The 18,789-nt window shown below is 46.5% G+C and overlaps 1 protein-coding gene across 1 annotated transcript in view; it reads left to right on the plus strand.

Moving 5' to 3' along the window:
- Window positions 1–17,459, plus strand: part of MARCH4 (membrane-associated ring finger (C3HC4) 4, E3 ubiquitin protein ligase) — a gene marked incomplete at its 5' end in the record, with an annotated part of 28,804 nt that extends 11,345 nt beyond the window's left edge. Inside the window, one exon of the mRNA XM_009581888.1 lies at window positions 16,854–17,459. Within this exon, the coding sequence (XP_009580183.1) occupies window positions 16,854–17,215 (362 nt within the window). The remainder of the gene's footprint in view (window positions 1–16,853) is intronic.
- Between the last annotated feature and the right edge of the window lie 1,330 nt (window positions 17,460–18,789).

Below are 18,789 nucleotides of genomic sequence, written 5' to 3' on the forward strand. Positions count from 1 at the left end.
ATCAAGCTTAATGCCCTAAGTTGGGAGCTTTGATTTTTTCCAGCCAAAAAGCGAGCAGCCATCCTGTTCCCAGGAACATTTAAGAGTCGAGGCTTGGGGCAGCCCCTTGTCTCACAGTCCTCCCTGCGCAGCTGGCAGTCCTGGTAGGCCAGGCATGCTGGCTTTCCCACAAACTCAAAAGCAAGTGGGAAGCGTTACAGACGCAGTGAGTTAACATGTCTGTGTGTGGCTTCTCTTGCCCAGCACCTCAGAGAAGTGTCCACCCAGAGATGGCTCCACTTGTGTGCAGCATGTCTGCCTTGTGCTGCCGGCAGCCCACTCATGCTCGACCAGGAGAGATGATGTTCTGGACCATGTGAGCCTTTCATACATTTCAAACATTTCCCTAGAAAAGCTCATATGTGCATGCAGCCAGCCCTCTGCCCCTGCTGCGCTCCGTGTAAAACTTGCTTGTGTTGTGCATCAATACCCTGCTGCTGCTCCAGGTCTGCCTTCCCAGCGGAGGGGGAGGGCAGCTCTGAGCAGTGCTAGCTGAGCTCTGGTGTTCGCTCTCCTCCCCGCCTCCTCCTCCTCCTCTTCTCTCTCTGCCCAGGTTGAACCATGTGACAAATGAGGTCTTCACGGGGAGTTGTGACTCCCTGGCTGTCGATGCGGTCAGGTCTCTCCTCTGAGTGATTTCTCTCCAGCCCTGCTGATTTCAGGAGGCTGCACTCGCGCTAGCCAAAAGGCTGGTCTGTCCCTTGGAGAGGCCAGGCCACGGCAGGTCAGCAGAAGGGGCTGATCAAAGGGAACTCCGTGACTGGGTTTAATTCCTCATTCATTATAGCTTTGCTTGACTGTGATGGATGCAGCAATGCCAGCTCCCTAGAAGAGTCCCCATGAGTTCCTCACTGTGGAACAGCTATTTATCCTTCTCCCAAACCTTGCAGCCTCACGCAGGGTCTTTGATCACAGCCGAGCAAAGCCAGCTCCGGAGATTCAGGGTTCTGCTCCTGACTGCCAGCGTGGCCCGAAAGCTCTTGTTACTCCTCCCTGGGCTTTAGTTCCACTTCTGCAAGTTCAGGATAAAACCTCTCATGGATAATGGCAGTGACAACGGTTCTTGAAATACCAGGGCACTGTCTGTGCATTTCAGTGCCTCCTCTGCAGTCCAGCCCTTTTCCCCTTTTGCTTTCCAGCCTGTGGGTGGGTGGGGAAGATTTAGGAACTAAGAAATGCGCAGCAATGGGGAAAGAGCAGGACGTTAACTGCACTCAGTTCTACCACACTTGTATTTTTCAGCTAATGTAACACATACATTGTGCATTGTTTGGTAACAGGCTGGGCAGCCTTAGCTAGCAGAATGTTATACTGTAGGTCCTACATTAATTGTATGAATTCCAGTTGTTCCTTCCCCCAGTTTGACCCCAAGTTTTGCTTTCACTGGCAGAACAACAGAGGTTTGAAAGACAAGGTATTTACTAAAGAGCAGATGTGCTGAAGCAGAGCTCCTCTGCAGTTCCTGCCCATTCCCACTTTGGTTGTTCTTGGATGTTTCATGTCCATTGAGTAGCCAGTGGCATTTGTCCAGGAGGCCAGTTTACACACCCTGTCACTGGAGGTGCTCAGCAGGACACTTCCTCTGGCACTGTAGAGTTTCAAAGCTGGAGAAGACACCAAATCTGCAGAGATCCTGACTATCGTCAGACAGGGAGGACATACCTAGTCAGCAACTGCTGTTTTGTGTGATCTCCTCTCTATCAAGTCATTAAGGGATTTAGGTAACAATTTGCCAAGACAGAGATATCTGTGGCAATTTGCATGGGCAATCCCATGGCAGCACTGGTCTTTCCAGTGTGGAGTCAAAGGTGAGGGCACGAGTGTTCACGTGTACGTATAGCTCCCTAAGCACAAATCATTTGGTTGTTGTTATCTTCACTTGAGCTGTACTTGATCTGAAATAGCCAGATCATCTCCAAGTTGAGCTTTCAAAATACGGCTGTTAACTCAGAGACTATTGATCCATGCATCAAAATCCAGGGGTCTTGGGTTTGACCCTCAGCCACTCATATTCAGTAATACACTAGTTTTCTTTGGACTTTGCTAGATCCTAGCATGCTCCACAAAAACAGTTGTAAGCAACAGACACCATTTGGTGGGCTTCACCCACCATGGAAACAAAACCACAACCAGAGTAAAACGAAACTGCCCCTCACGACCAGCAGGACAGATGGTATGGCCCCAAGTGCCAGAAGCTACGGCCATCTGGGCAATATGTGCAAAATGGTCTTTCAACATTGTTCACCCCCTTGCTTTCAGACATCTAACAGGAGGGCAGGAAGCACTGGAAAAGATTGTTTGAGATTTGTGAGGGTCTCCAATACAGGAATTTTTTTAAGAACCTGTTAGAAAACATATGTCAAGAACAGGTTGTGGAGAGATGATCCCAGTTTGTGAAGGAGGAACAGGCTAAATGCTTCTTCATATCCAGCCAGCCCCAACGTCTTTGATTCTGATCTCTCTCTCTTTCATGTGTGCTATCTCTGGTCATGTCTGTAGGACAGATACGAGAGTTGATTAAACTAGAAACTGGTAATGGTGCCAGCATAGGTATTGCTCTCCTTGTGAAGCCATCTGCAACACAGACATTTGAGATCAGCAACCAGGAAGTGAATGAAAGGTGAGATGGGGACTGTTCATTTGATTAACTGCTCTCTCCATGAGTCCATGAGAGGTAAATCCAGAAAGCTGGCATGGAGAGGGATTAGCAGAAATGCGGTTATCGAAATGCAGAGATAAATGGAGTGAGCCTTCACAGGCCTGAGTTACTGAGTAGGGAGAGTAGCAGCTTAGAGCTGGGCTGTAAATCCTGAGAGATACCTGCCTGTTAATTAAATGACAGTCCTTGGAGGGGGAAGGAGGGGTTTGCCTCTCTCTCTGTCAAGGTGCAATTAGGGAAAGTCAGCGTTTGTAGATTAAGGTGTCATTTGGGGTCAGGAGAAGAGGAAACCACCTCCTGTTAAACAAGGAGGAACTTTGCCAGCTAATGAGAGCATGTCACAGTCTAGGCTCAGGCATCACCAGGTCGGCTCCAAGGGGGAAGCGCGTCTCAGGGAGGCCGTTAGCAGGCTGTGGGCACAGGGCTGTCACTGTCACCGTTTGGGTGCGCAGTCCTGTTTGTGCTCACACAGGCGTATCCCTGTGGTTGGCATGAGGGAGGCTTATCCCAGTGATGTGAAAGCAATCCGATCTGCCTCTCCTTGGATCACTGTCCGGTGGAGACTGTTGCTTTGTCCATGCCCACCCCGTCCTTGCTCTCTGACTCACCCTGCCTTGGTGCTGACAGCCGCGCGCTTTTGGAAGCACTAAATCCTCATGCTCTCTGAAGCTTTCCCCTCCCACCCCGCCTTTCCTTGGCAGCCAGTCCCTGAGGGTATTTGCCTTCACAACAGTAACTGCACTGCAGCTCAATAGCACAAGAGACAAGCAAAGCAGGACCATTCATCCTGCCAACGATTGTTGTTGGCACACCATGGCAATCCATTACGGATCAGGAAGTGTGTGCCCGCTGTTTTTAATCCCAGCTGCCAGCAAGAATAATCAAAAACATCCAGTATGTCTGACGGCATCTCAGCACAACCGTAGGTAATAACATCAGAAATCAATAACCAATTAAAACTGATCCACAGCATTTGATCTTTCATAGTGCAATGGGAACAGTAATTAATGGAGCTTCCTTGAGACAGTCACAATTCAAACTTCCTGCCAAGACTAATGTGGTTTTGTTTTAAATGAGCTTTGCTTCCTAAAGGAAATGCCAGGCTGAGGTAGCCCCAGGGTATTTTCTAGCCAGGCCACTCGGGCCCTCAGCATTCAAAGGATTTAGGAGTCAAAGTCCCTCTAAAATAAAGAGAAACTGACAAATGAAGTGTCTTTGGGGTCTTCATCTGTATTGATCTGATTCTCAAAAGGAAAGCAGATGTTTTCATTCAGGTCTGCGTAGTCCCCCAAGGTACAAAGCAGGAAGAATTGCTACAGCAGTAGGGAATCAGTTCTGGGGAAGCACCAATACCTTGCACTGGCTTGATGACACCCTAAAGGCAGAGCACAAGGCAGAGACGTTCAGCAAATGTCTTCAGAGGAAAAACCTGAGACCAACCCAGACAGCAAACCTGCATGGCTTTGACATACCTGGAAGAGACCCATGAGAGTATGCAGAAGTCTTCCGTGCCCTTCAGCTTAATGCACTGCTTGCCACGCTGTTCATTCATTTCTTGCCCAGTTTGCCTGCAAACTGGAGCTACGGAGCTAACTGGAGTGACCAGATCCAGGCCCTGTCATCAGAGCAGGCAGTTGAGATAAAGTCAGGCAGCCAATTCCCTTTTTTTGCACTGTGAATCCTGGTTTGCATACATTCTGCCACAACACGCATGCTCGAAAAATCACTGAACAAATCATTGATTTGTCAGCTGTAAAGGCGGGTGTGGAGACAGGAACAGTCCCCACAGGGCGCGCTGTGGGGCTCTCAATCCAGCTGGGCAGGGACTGTCCCTCAAGAGCAGTCATTCGGGGCCCTGTACCTGGTCCAGCAGCAGGAGAAGCGACGCTGCGCAGCTGATCTGCCGACCGACTTCTCGGCCGCTATCCAGGAACAGCCACTCTCAGTTCCTTTCACTGCTTTCATTCTTGTCAGCTCAGCATTGACAGATCCCGTAAGTGCGTATGAACTCTTACCTGCCCCTTTCAGCCTGCATCAGCATTCACTCAGCTAGGTATCGCAGCCCCTAAAAGTCTTCAGCTCTGGTGGAAGGAACTTGTATACCCAGAGCATGAAGGCAAAAGTTTTGCCCTCCCAGAGATCCTCGCTAGTAACGGATCAGAAATGACAGACCCTTGTCCTCTTGGCTTCTACCACCTTCCGTAATTTTGAATAGTGCCTCTGTGTGAGAGATGAAGACCTTTGAAGGGGAGAAGGTGGGGTGAGACCTGTAGGGGAGCAGAGAGGAGAGGCCACAGCACCCAAGATGGAAGGCTCCTGGAAATCTCACAGAAATCCTGGGCTCTGCAATGAAAGATTTTGTCATGGCTGTGGAGGACAAAGCAGTCAAACACAGGCTGCACCATGGTGTGTCCCAGGGACACATTTATCCCAACCAAAGCCTGGCCAAAGAGCACCATGAACACCTCCTGCCTTACATCCTTGGGATGCCTTCCTACATGGCAGAGGGGAAAGATGCCTACATCTCGCTCCAACAAGGGGGTAGAAGCAATCGCAATGCACACACTGACCTGCAACTTCAGAGGCACTCCCAGGTCCGTTAATTTAGCCTGTGTGCCCTACATTACCCTGAGGGATGCTCTGTTAAGGGTGATCTGTACTCACCTTTCTGTCTCTCTTAACTGGCCCCTGTTCCTCTTAGTGAAAGAGCGCTTGAGTGGCTGGAGCGGTCTGAAAGGATTGGGCTCAGACAGGACCTGCATCCCTCAGAAAATGAAAAACTGTGAAACTATTCCCATTTTTTCTTACAGAATTTCATTTGCTAATAAAAGCAGAGAAGGAGGCACTAGTTCTACCTTCAATAAGCAAATGTCATGTTTTGATCATTATTGAACAAAGCATTTTGATTTAGCATTTAGAGATGACTGCTCATGCTGAATAGTTTAAATTCAGTGTCAGAATTAGAATACAACATTTAAAAAAAAATCAAGTCCAAATGAAATGTTCTCACCTCTCTGAAAATATGTATGTATTCTTCCATTCTGGGGGACAGCATGACTTTTTCAAGTCTCACTCCAAGCAAGTGTGAAGCCAGATTTCCAAACCCAACAGCGCTGTTGTCCAGCTTTGCCTTTAAAGAAATGTCCCAGGAGTGGCTGAGGATGCAGCATGACCGCACAGGCAGCGCTTTGGTCAAAGTAATGTTAGCTATAGGATAGAAAGGTTCAGTACCTAGACTTGGAGGACTGACTGCCATGGTGCAAGCGTAGTAAAATGGAAGCCACGTGCTTTTTCTCTCCTCATCATAAGTATCCACCACTTCTGTCAGGGAATGTCTGGAAACAGAGACCCAGAGACCAGGGTGTGCATTTGGCCAGTCCTCTGTTCAATCCAGTTTGAAATTATTTTCTACTTCCTTCTTTTAAAGACCTAAGAGTATCTGCCGTGCACACAACGAGTGACTTTCACCTCTCATGCACAAAGTCCTTTCAAGATGTGGAGTGTTGTTCTCATCTCCATTTTAAATTTGGGGAAAAAAGGCACCAAGAGGGTCTCTATAATCCTAGCTACAAAGTAAGGAGGGAAAACTTTAAGAGAGCAAGGGGGTATATAGGTAATGCCTCCAAGCCCTATCCCTCCTATACTAGCACAGTTATGGGTAGACTCACAAGTGGGGAATGATGCTGGAGATGTATGATGCAGAAGCAAGGCTGTTCTGCTGGTGGAGCTCCAGTCTTTATTTATTTACTTGCTTTTTCCAAGAAGAGTCTCATTTCTTGCTGCCTGCATAGCTAGAGACTGCCCTTTAATCCTCTGCTTTATCGTGCACTGTGAATTAAATACCACAGGAGTACCAGAGCCCTTAAGGGCACAACATCCATTTTGCTGTAGCTGTCCACAGCCAGCTGAGTTTACAGGAGTGCTTTTGTTTATGGTTTATCTATTGCCTGAGCAAGGATTTCTCTGGGTTTTATTTTACCTATTTTTGCTGTTATTTTTGTTTTGTTTTTTTTTTTGTCCCAGCTTTGAGGCAGGGTGTAAAGTGCTAGTCTGGGCAGGGCAGAAGAAAGTTGTGGTGGTTGGTAGCTCCTATGCTTACAGCTGAAAACACTGCAGCATTTCTAGAGCGATAATGTTGCTGTGTGCGGTTCCTGGGGTCAGCCCAGCTCCTCTGTCACAGATGGCATCCTGCAGACAGGATGTTGTTTTCCCATTACAAATAAACCATGTGGGAGTGCTGAACAAAAAGGAATTTCCTGTCCCTTCAGCTCCTTAATTTTGCCAGTCTTTCCTCATTTGGGGCCTTACCAGCTTAGCTCTATAGGGCCCAGCCCGTGTATTGAAGAGGAACATGAGGGTGGGCGGAGGACATGAATGAAGATGGCTGCCCTGGGATGAAGGTAGCATCTCGCAGAGAAGCTGGCAGCCATAAAATGCTCCTACAATATACTGTCCCCAGCTCCCACCAGCTCCCCAAGCCCAATGACAGGCAGTCCTACCTGTCCTCTCAATTCATCCCACTGGATAAAGTGTTCCTCCCTCCCCAGTTACAAATGCTGTGTATGTGGGATGGACTGCTCCTGCTTCCGAGAGGAATCCATAGCTATCCTGCTGCATACTTGTGTTACCTGAACTCATGACATGCTGCAGTGTCACTTGGACACTGGAAATTGTCTCTTGCCGTATAGCTCAGCAGCATCCTGCAAAATCACAGTGCTGCCTGGAGGAGAGACGCTACAGGCTGTCATGCCAAGCACTCCCATCAGTAATAAAAGAGCTGCCTCCTTTCCCCGGCCCCCCACACTCATCCCCATCATGGCAGGGGATGAGGACTGCCGTGATCGCTCACCTGGTGGAACAGCAACTGTGGGGACCCTCTGAGATGCCGGTGTGCTGGGTCCATCTCTCACCCGGCAGGGCTCTTGCTGAGTCTGGGGGCAGGTGTTAATGGCTGCAGAGAGCTTGGGGCGTAGTGTAACCACCCGCCCAGATAGGATCTGCTGCTCCCGTTGCTCTGCCAGATGGAACGGAGGAGGCAGGGAAGGAGAAGGGGTCTCGCTGCCTTTGTGGGGGGTCCTGGCCCACCTGGGGCTGAGGAAGCTTTGAGGCAGAGCCGTCCTTGAACCCCAGCTTGCATGAGAGGAGACAAGCCATAATAAGCACAAGGTTTGCCTGTTAGTCAGCAGTCAAAGGCTTGGGGACCAGCCTGTTTGTGCTGTTAATGACCCAAAATGGAAGAGTCCATACCTCCATAAAATACCTCCCCAAGATGGCTGGGAGCAGCTTTTCTGCATACACTGGTGGGGGCCTGCCCAGACCATAGAGGTCTCACTCCAGTTTTGCTGGAGTTGTGGCCCCAGGAGAGCCAAGCATGGCACATACATCGTTGTGAAAGCTGCCTGCCAGTGGAGCCCCATTAGAGCGAATATACTTAAAGGGTGATGGGCAGAAGGAGGAGTGTTTTGTCTTCCCCAGATCCATGGGCTCTGTGACAGCACATGGCATCCAGTGATCAAAAGCACTCAACAGGGTCCGGCCATGCAGCCATCTCAGTTCTGCCAAGCCAAAACACAGCCCAGATTCATACATATTTAATCAGTTCTTTAGATATTAAAAAATGTGCACAGAGAATGATTGATAAGAAAATGCCTGATTATAATCAGCTAATTATTTTTTTCCATATGCTAAGCATTCACGCGAGCTCTAATCATTATGAATACACTTTCAGTTTATGCTATACGTCATTCAATGCTGGACATTTCTAAGCTTGCACACCCTCCTTGTACAGTTCCAGCATTATTCAGAGCAGACCTTTGCTAGATGTCTTGTGGACTAGAGACATCCTGCTCACTGGTCCAGTGTCTTGCAACTACCTGAAATGTCTAAAAGACAGCACCAGAGGTCTTAGGTCATCCATTATCTGGACTTCTCCTGTAAGCAAGATAGACAGATTGAAACATTTTGGGAACAAAATTTATATTTTGGAAAGCAGGGGTAACAGTTATGAAGGAGTCTATACTTCCTATTTGATTCACCAGAAAGCAAAGAATTCCTGAAACTCTGAATATAGCAGTAGTTTGTATGAAAAGTGACTGTGCCATGAAAGCATTCCCGAGCTGAAGAAAAGTATGATGTGAGGATAATGGACTCTAGAAAAGCAGCGGCAGCAGCCTCAGGGGACCAGAGCAGGGAGTGTCTCTTGGGAAGAGAATCTGAAGGATAAAAGAACTGCGAACAGCTCACGGCTGCCAAAAGGGATGATACTAAAGGCACAACAGCAAACTGTGCCTGTGCAGGGGAAAGCTCAGAAGCGTGGGAAGAGAGCACTGAGGCTGCATCAGGAACTCTTTGAGGACCCAAAATCAGAAGCTGCAATCACACAAAAGGCAGAAAGAAGAGCCTGCAACTAATGAAAAGTGTCTAGAAATCAACAGGCATTGGGAGCTGTCAGAGCTGAACCCCAGGATGATCATCCAGAGATACAAAAGGCAACAAGAAATGGGTCATAAGCATATGTAAAGTAAGAAGAAGAACAAGGCAAGTCTAAGAGCTTAAATAATATTTGGTACAAAAAGGGCCAAACAGTTAAATGTTGCCTTTGTTTCAGTCTTCAAAACTTAACTTAAATATGAGGAGAAAGGAGCCCAGGGCAGAATCAGAAAACAACAGACTCAAAAAGATTCAAACGAGTTAGCTCTGTCCTTGTCAGCATGTCCTAATGAACTTCAGAGGAAGCTGCAGGAGCAGTCTGACCCATTTCATAACTTGGGGAGGATGAAGAAGGTGCCAGACAGCTGGGGAGATGCAAGCAGAGTACCTAGCTTTAAATATAATCTCTATCACTAAAGAAGGTAGGAATTGAGGATCAAGGAAATGAAGGGCAAATCAGCTTAACTGATTCATAGAAAGATATTAGAATAATTTTTTAACTAATCAATTGATGAGCACGAGAGTATAACCGTATCTAATTTGGGAGGGTAATTGTCCTAGTGGCTAAGGAGGAAGCAGTCAGTTTGATATGCCGTGACTTGGGCAATGCTTTTGGTGCTTTGCCTTAAGATTCTCCTAAACAAACCACAGAAATGTGATCTAGATTAAATAACTATAATGCAGGTGCACAGCCAATGGAAAAACTGCTTTCTCAGTAGTTGTCAGTGGTGTGCTGTAAACTGGCAACATGTTTCAAGTAGGACTGTTTCGGACCCTGCTCTCTTCAACATTTTTATTAATGGCTTAGATAATGAAGTAGGAAGTGCTGTTACAAAATTCACAGATGACACCAAGCTTGGAAAGGCTGCAAGCACTTCCGAGAATCAGGTCAGCGTTTGAAATGATCTTGGCAAATTGGAGAAATCAACAAGATGGAATTGACTAAAGAGAAGTGCAAAGCGCTACCCTTAGGAAGGAGAAATCAGAATCCCAAACACAAGCTGGACCAGGCAGTCACACTGCCAAAGACAGCGATTCTGTGATGTACCACTTTATTTCATCAGGGTATCGAAAGAAAGATGGGGTGTGCAGTGCTGATTCTGCACCTCTCTGCTCTGGGGGCTGCACCCTCCTAGGGATTTCACTTGCAGAAAAAGGGGGGTAAAATGAAGAAGTTCTGGAGATGATGAACAGGAGTGAGGAGAGGGAGGGCATTACCTGATTCCCCACCTGGTCAACTCCGATGTTCACACCTCCCCTCCCAAATCAGCCCACGTGCAGAGTCCTACCGGTGCCACGACATTACTTTAAATTATGAATCTACCTCTCCCCACTCCCTCGTTCACCCTCTTCGCCATTGCTCTGCAGCCTTGAGTCTTGGCCGCTGGAGGGTTTAAAGACGCCAGGTTGTTTAAATATTCAGCTGGAACTGACCCTGCCACAATGTTGAGGGATGCCAGATACTACGTGCCCCTTTCCCAGCCCCTATTTGCAGGAAAAGATCCCTCTGGCTCTCTTTTCTCAGTTTATCACCAAGGACTATCTCGCATCATGGATGAGGGATAAAGCACAGAGGATTGCACTGAAAAGCAGCACGGATTGGAAGGGTCCAGTGGGAGCTCGGTGACTCATCTCCCACGTACTGTGAGGTACTTGCGAAGCTGGGGTGAGGCAGAGATTCATGGTTATTTCTAAAGCACTTTTTGGAATGGAGCGATCTCATGGGGACTATAAGAATTTGGGAAGTGGCGGGGCAGCCTAACCTGAGCAAATGCAGAGCGCAGAGCAAAAGGCAGTACACTTTACTGTACTACACTAGAAACCTCTGGTTAGGGAACACAAAAGAGCCAAAAGAGCCCATCTGTGGCTAGGTATGGCCCCTGCAGCGTGCAGAGCCCATCAGGGAAACATCACTCTCCTGGCTTTGTTTTTACACCCTTCCTTGTTCTGTTGGCCCTGCTGGAGGCAGGATGCTGTGATAGACAGAGCCCTTGTCTGAACCAGTACAGCCACTTTTCTGCTCTTAGGTTAAGATAAAAGGCGGCTAAGGATGGAGCATACAGGCAAAGAGATAAGTGAGGGCTCGGCTGCTGGAGCTTTGGAAACAAAAGTGGGGGAATTTGAGATTGCCACGATAGATTAAAGAATTCACAGGAAGGGATAGAAGGCTTTGTGTATGCAATGATGTCAATGGAGGGAAAGCCCGGCAATGAAAGTGCTATCTCCCAGGAGGATTAGTTTGCCTTGGCCTGAGCCACTGCTGCTGTGGATGCAAACATTAAGCTTTGATCACAGCTGCCATAATCTTCCCCTGACACCCAGCAATGAAAACAACAGAAACAGGCTAAAGCATGGCAGCTGGCTGGCTGAGCTGAAACTCATTTGGAAGGGAAACCGAAGCAGGGAAGTGCTGCTGAAGGTGGGAACAAGAGGTGACAGCTCAGGTGGCAGGACAGGGACTTTATGAGAAACAGGGCAGAGTAACTGGCTGGAATGAACTGTGATTTTTCCTCCTGTAGATAATGTGAGTGACAGCGCAGGGGCGATGTACCACTCACTGTCAGCAGAAGCCTTGTTTTGGTGGTTTCTTTACTGGCAAACAGGAGAAACAGTTGCTGCCCCGAGAATTTACCTCTCTCTTTCAAGAAAACGCATGGCAAGTGTTGGAATAAGGGGCTGAAAGTCCTGGTGAAAAGATCATTTGGTGGTAGAGGCTGACAATGTGCAGAAGGTGACTGCTTGTCATTTCTGGGAAACTGCTGCTCCAAAGTTGCCTTAAATTGGAGGCTCACAACCGCTCTGGTTAATCACACAGGATGGTGGTGCGCCAGCCAATCCTCCCCATACGGAGGCACAAACGCAGTTGTCCTTGTTACATCTGGGTTTTGTCCATGTTCTTCCAACAGCCCTTCTAGCCATTAGGCTGAGGATCTCTCTCTTAACCACAGGCCCACTGATGGCAACGCACCTCTGTCCCGACTAATCCCAAGAGACAAAGAGCCACCTGCACACAGCCCATATGTGTCCACCCTTAGCATCAAGAACATTTCCTTGCACAGAGACCGCCCACATGGATCATGATGTGGCGTGGGCAGGTATTGCAAGGCTCGGAGAAATCCTGCAGTGACATGAACCTTACCTCTGGGCCATGATACTCACCCTTGGTCATGCTCCCCTTTCTTACTCTGGCATTTTAGGAGTCCAGAAGCTCAGGCTTAGCTGTGGCAATCAGTAGAACATGGAAATTAAACTGCTTTCACCAGTGCTAGCTCTGTTGCAGACTGCATCTTGATCATCTGGAAAAGAAACAGTCCAGCTATTCTTGCTCTGGGATGAAAATGAGAGTGAGGGTTGGGGGTAAATGGAAGAGGTAAGTCTTTCCCCAGAGTCAGCAGTTGTCAGCTTGCTTTCCCAGATGCTGTGGGCATGCACTGACTGGGTATGCGACTGCACTGACATAACTCTTGCCTAGCCAACCGGTATTGATGTTGCTTGCCTGTTGCTTTAAATCCAGTCTAGAACCAGGCTCTGTGCTCTTTGGGGCTGGGTCACTTACTGTGATAGTTTTGCTAAGAGCAGTGGTTAGGTGCTGGGTACTCTCCCATGTATAATAAATGAAAGGAAGCATAAGATACCAGTGTAAGCAATGTGTACAGTTTTGGTATAACCTATTGCCAAGGTATTGTTGTGTTTGCCTGTGCTGTGAAGCACAAAGCAGCTTCTCAGCTCTGGGAAGTAATCCCTGCACCCAGGATGATCACTAGTCCCTCCTGCCTGGACTCTACAGAGCTCCACAGGGCTGACCATGATCTGAACCTCTGCATGGACTCAATAATAATAAAGCCACAAGAGAAAGAGCAAAAAAGGCTAATATATGGAGAGAGTGAACACAGCGAAAAGAGATCAGTATGGTTTCCTGTACATACTGTTCCAGATTCAGCATGTGTTAATTCAGAGCACTGCACTGGGTTAGCCCTACCATCTTAGCTCAGAGATACTGTGTCTCGTCCTGGGAACAGCACAGCCACATCAATGTGGCAATGCAAGCAGAGGCATTAGAAATCTTTTTTGTAGACTTTGCTGTCAGGTTAATGACCCCATCACATAATCTGGGCTTTCTCCAGCTCCAGAGCCATCTGGGAAATCTTTTCATGGCACAAGCCAGCGCAAGTAGAAATGTCTAAGAATATAAGAATGGCCAAGGCTCCATCTAGCCAGCTGCCCTGTTTCCATCAATGGCCACAAACAAACATAAGAGTGAAATAAGAACAAGACAAGTGTATATTACAGTTCCCTTGTATACTTCTTCCAGCATTCAACAATCTTCAGCTCAAGGAATTTCTTCTGATGCTGGTCGAACCAGGTCTCTACGTGAGAAGATGGGAATGAGAACAGCACATCTTAAGTGCCCACGTTCCATTGGAATTTCATTTCACCAACACCACAAGCAAGGGATTTCATGGACAAGGCAACAATCTGGACCAACACATTTTGCATGAAACTCACAGAGATTTTCCTTCTGAAAAGGATGGTTTTCACAGAGGATCGATTGAGAACAGGTTTTGTGAAGTAGAAGAGGGTGAGATAAGCTTAGGAGGAGTGGAAAAGGACCAGGCCACTACCAGAATCCATCTGAAATTCTCATATAGACATTTCTGCATTGAAAAGAGAGAAGTGCACAAAGAGAGGAGTTCACACCAACCTGCTATCTTCCCCCACATACACAGGATTTGGCTTATGGAATAATTGCTTCTAGCTGAACACTTCTAGTTGAATACAGTTCTTCCTGAAGGATTTCCCACTTAAGTCTGGCCTTTAATTGGAAAGTTTCACCTCTGTAAACAAGAATGATCCTCAAGGGAGGGGTGTTTCTGGAAGGGGATGCACAGAGCTGAACATAGGAATTCCAATCCTAATTTATCTCAGGCAGACAAAGTTTGTTTCGATGCAAGCATTAAGTGTCCTGCAGCTTCATATAAACTGATGGACTCTTGCTTACTCTTGGCATTTCCTCTTGCAAATGAATCACTGTTGCTTCCGCCTCCCTGCCCACCCCTCCACTTGGTTCCTTTTTAATTTTACAGCTTCCTGAGCTTGACACCGGGAAATCGATAAGTAATTTAGAGCCCAGTAAATACAGACGAAAACAAGTTATTTTGTACTTTTATAAATATTTGGAAACCAAAATTATCTAAGAAAACAGGTGCTCAGTTGACTTAGCAACCCATCCATCAGCATCACACAGTTAATTGCATAAGATCATAAACATTTATAATTAGAAGGCAAACAAACAAGAATTTTATAAACAGCCCTCTTGAATCAGGCTGCACATTAAATATTTGTGATAAGGTAATTAAGAATAGATTTACAATCCTGGCTCAGTGTTTAATACTTCAGAGAATGGATTTGATTCTATGGAGAATGTTCTACAGCCAAGGAGAAAACATTTGATTTCGGCTCTTTTATCCAAGGCTTAAAGTGGTCTCAGAGAAACATTGGCTCTGTCATTGATCGGAGTGGAATTTCCTTCATTACAGATCAGACAGCTCATTTAAATATATGTCTAATGTCCCTTGTCATGGGCTGATCCACTTCAGGCCTGCTTCAAAGCTCTGTCTCCTTGGCTGGATCTGCAGGCTTTCCCTAAGTCCTGCTTTTTATGGTTGATGCTTTGATCAGAAGATGTCAGAATTCTCAACCGTGTTTCAAAGTAGCGAGGAAAAAACACATTTTTCTATTATGACATCATGGTGTTTGGTTATGAAAAGCTGGCATCACTACAGGATTACAGCTGTGCAATCTCACTGGTCTATGGGAACCAGAGTAAAGAACTCTCCTGTACTGTAGTGCCCAATGCCATTCCCTGACCCAAATTAGCCAGATTTGAATACTTAAACTATCTAATGTGATTACTTCTACAGCCAGTAAGCAGGCTCAGCACCCCATTATGATGAATGTGAGAGTCCGCTTGAAGCTATTCTGTGATGAAGTCAGCAGGGCTTCTAGTTACGCTTAAAACTAAAGAAACTCAATCTGTACTGAAGCTAGAGTTTAAACTCCGTAAAATCAGATGCAGACCCTAAGAAACCAGGTAGCTGCATCTCATCAGTGAGTAATGGAGAGGTCAGCCCTAAGGGTAGGATGACCTTCAGATATTTTGTTTTTGGATATACGCAGATTTACTCCAATAATTACCTGTCATCAGAAACTAGAACAGTCTGGAAAAGATGGGTGGAGGGTAAAGACCTAGCATTTGATTCATCAGGGATAGCAGTAAACCACTTTATGGTCAAGGTAACCCTTCTCATTTAGGTATGATTTTGCTTCTTATTTCTTGTGGATCTTTTGTTCTTTGCTCTTTGTATTAATATGCTTGCAACAGGTAGGCAAGAGAGCTGCTCTTCCTAGAAATGGTTCTGATAATCTTGATCCTAACCAAGAAAGGTGAAGCCATCGTTATTAAAAACAATGAAACTATCCATGTGTTAACTCACCCAGTACGTGTCCTACCTGCTGGTCTTGCTTCACTTACATGGGGCACAAAGGCACTTTCCTAACAGACATAGTGTTACAAAAGAAAGAGACTCAGACCCCCTTCATTCTGCATAGATCCCACTCTCTAGCAAAGCTTGTTAATTATATTACAGTATGTCAACTAAGCCAGTCTACATGAGATGTTGCACCTTCTTCCAGCCTTAGTGGATAAGAACACCACAGTGTTGCAGTCACTGCTGGTCCTAATGCTTTCAAAGGGTCTAGCCAAAGCCTGGCAGCTTGAATAATAACAGAGCTTAATACTCAAGTACTGTCATTGTACATACAACTTCTAACATTATCTAATCCTTCAGTCCTCTTGCAAGGGTGGGAAGGATGACAGAGACCGCTGGGAGGTGAGCTAACTCGGTGGAAGGCCCTGAGCTGCTCACTCTTTTTCAGATGCAGAGACCATTAGAAGTCACTTGTCCTACAGCCCAGTGCCATCCCACCGACATCAGCTCTGGTATATGCGGATGGGTAGCAGGACATATGTATTATGCGCATACTCAGCACACACACAGTGTAAGCTCATCTGCCCTTTCTTTCAGGCGTGTTGTTTTCCCCCTTGGAAGGGAGCAATGACGTACGATGAGGTACCTGCTCTGCAGATGAGCAAAACTTTGCCTAGGATGACAAACCATTTATAGGTACAGACAGACCCTTTTTTTGCTCGATTGCCGCCTCTGGCCTCCATGTGCGTGTCTCTCTGCTTCTGTGTGTGTGGGGAGAGACTCGGGCTGTGCATGCACATGACGCTGGTGCAGCAGACGTCACCAGCACATCAGATGCAGTTACACCCCCTCCAAACACACGCCGTTAGCTGGGTGAATCATGCCTATGCAGCATGCACAACCAGTCCAGTGATAGATAAACCTCGGGCGTTTATTGGTAAACAGATGCTATTTTGCTCTAAGAGCATAACTCACCGTGCTGCATTTATGATCCATTTATTGATTGCTGAGATAAAGCTGTAATCCTTTTAATTCAGGGGAAAAGGGATCCAGCAGAGCAGGAGTACCAGTGCTCTGCCACTCGGTAATTAAAATCCATGATTTATTGTTGAATAAACACTGGCTGAGGGAGAGCTGAGCTAACCAGCTAGCTGGGGGCTGGATGCTGGGGTAGGTTTATGGTTCTTTCTAAAGTTTTGTTTCTGTTTTATGTTTATTTCTTTCCCCCTTCCCTCCAGGTCTAATAATACACGAAGGGCCCTCGGTTTACCGGATTTTTAAACGGTGGCAGGCGGTCAATCAGCAGTGGAAAGTGCTGAACTATGACAAAACAAAGGACATGGAGGAACAAAAAACAGGGACCAGGACAAATCAGCGCCCCTCCTCCCAAACCACCCACTCGTCCTCCACTGGTGGTACAGCCACTAACTCCGCTCCAGCCGACAGCGGGGCACGGGCTGCCGGCCATGCCACAGGCACCCTCTCTGACCACCACTGTGCTTATACCATCTTGCATATACTCAGCCACCTGAGGCCTCACGAACAGAGGAGTCAGTCTAGTAGTAACAGAGAGCTCGTCATGAGGGTCACGACGGTCTGAGACGAGGAATTCAGGAGGCCTTAACACGAAGCGGAGGAGACAAAGAACTCATAAAGCAGAGGAGCATGGTGTGCCTTTTTCTTTCTCTTTCCTTTTTTTCTTTTTTTCTTTTTTTTTCCCTCCTCTTCTTTTCTTTTTCGGTAACTGCACAAGTTATAAGAGGTGGCACCTGGCCAGCTGAGGAAAAAAGCAGGTGGAGGGAGAGCTGCACACTCATGCTAAAGAGGTTAATGTTTTCCAGCCAATCTAAAAAAAAAAAAAAAAAAAAAAAAGAAAAAAAACCCCAACAAAACAAATCACAAAAAACCAACAAAACAAGTGCAATACAGACTACAAACTGAGTAGGCAGAGTTCTGGGGAAGCAGAGGAACAGACGGTTTAGCATGTCTTACAAATCCTATTACCTGGAATAGGTAATGCTCTGTACACGCCCCCCGTACACACACACGCGCGCACACAAACACACACACAGTGTGAGATTTATAAAAACAAGGAAGGGAACTAAATATTTGGAGTATTTTTATTTTTCAGACTGTGATTAACCAGGGCTATGAGTCGTTTTGTATCATGAGTCACTCCGGAGCCTTGTTCGATTTACCATAGGATACCTGAAGTGAAATGGCTGGGGATTTTTCAGTATTGATTTACAGAAAGAGAGATTTTCTTGGTGGGATGATTCAATCTAACAAAACCCAGGCATACCCAAATTTCACCAAAACAAAAAAACTGTTTTTTTCATAATGTTCCTGTCAAAGGGTTTGTAAGGGTGGAATTGGGAGGGGGGGGAGGGCGCTCCATGACCTTTATTCGACGTATAGGCATTTTTGGCAAATTTTGTACAAATGCTCCGCAGGTGTTTCAAGCACAAGTACTGGTGTGATTTATGCCTTCATAACCCCAAATCCAGCATCCAAATCTTGCCACTCACACACATCATTTCCCATGCAGACATTCCAGGTTGATTTCCTTCCATTTTACTCCAATCACAAGAAGCCGACCCATCTCGCTGGGTTTCTGCTACCTTGCTGATTCAGACACTCATGCATTAGAGTTGTACATCTTTTTTTCTGGTGTCTGTATCCCTACTGCTCAATTTGCAACAGTCTCACTCAGTCTTGTAGGCTGAGCCTTTCACCATCCAGTCTGTTAGTTTATTACAGAGTCTATTCCATTCAATCATTCAAGAGAGAGTTAGTCTGAAGAGGGAGCACAGTTGCTGATCAAATATGTAATACTTCTAATAACTCTCCTTCTCTGGGATATATCCTCGAAGGTATCAGTTGCTCTTCAGGAACATTCTCTTTCAATGCACAATGGCTGAATCATTTGTGGATATTAAAGGGACACTGTCAAGTACTTTTTAAATAGTTTTTAGGGTTTGGGCTTTTTTTACTCTCCATTGTTTGTAATATTCTCTTACAAGCTTGAAAATAAAATTTCAAACTACCGATTTTGTCCTTTTCCATTTGGGCATGTACCGTTCTCTCCACTCACCCCCTCCCTTTCACCATCCCTGTCCTTCTCCTCCCCACCTTTCTTCTGCGACAGGACGAACTCCACGTTACTGATTTCCT

This window comes from Fulmarus glacialis, unplaced genomic scaffold, assembly GCF_000690835.1.
Source record: "Fulmarus glacialis isolate BGI_N327 unplaced genomic scaffold, ASM69083v1 scaffold7087, whole genome shotgun sequence".
NCBI classification, from domain to species: Eukaryota; Metazoa; Chordata; class Aves; order Procellariiformes; family Procellariidae; genus Fulmarus; species Fulmarus glacialis.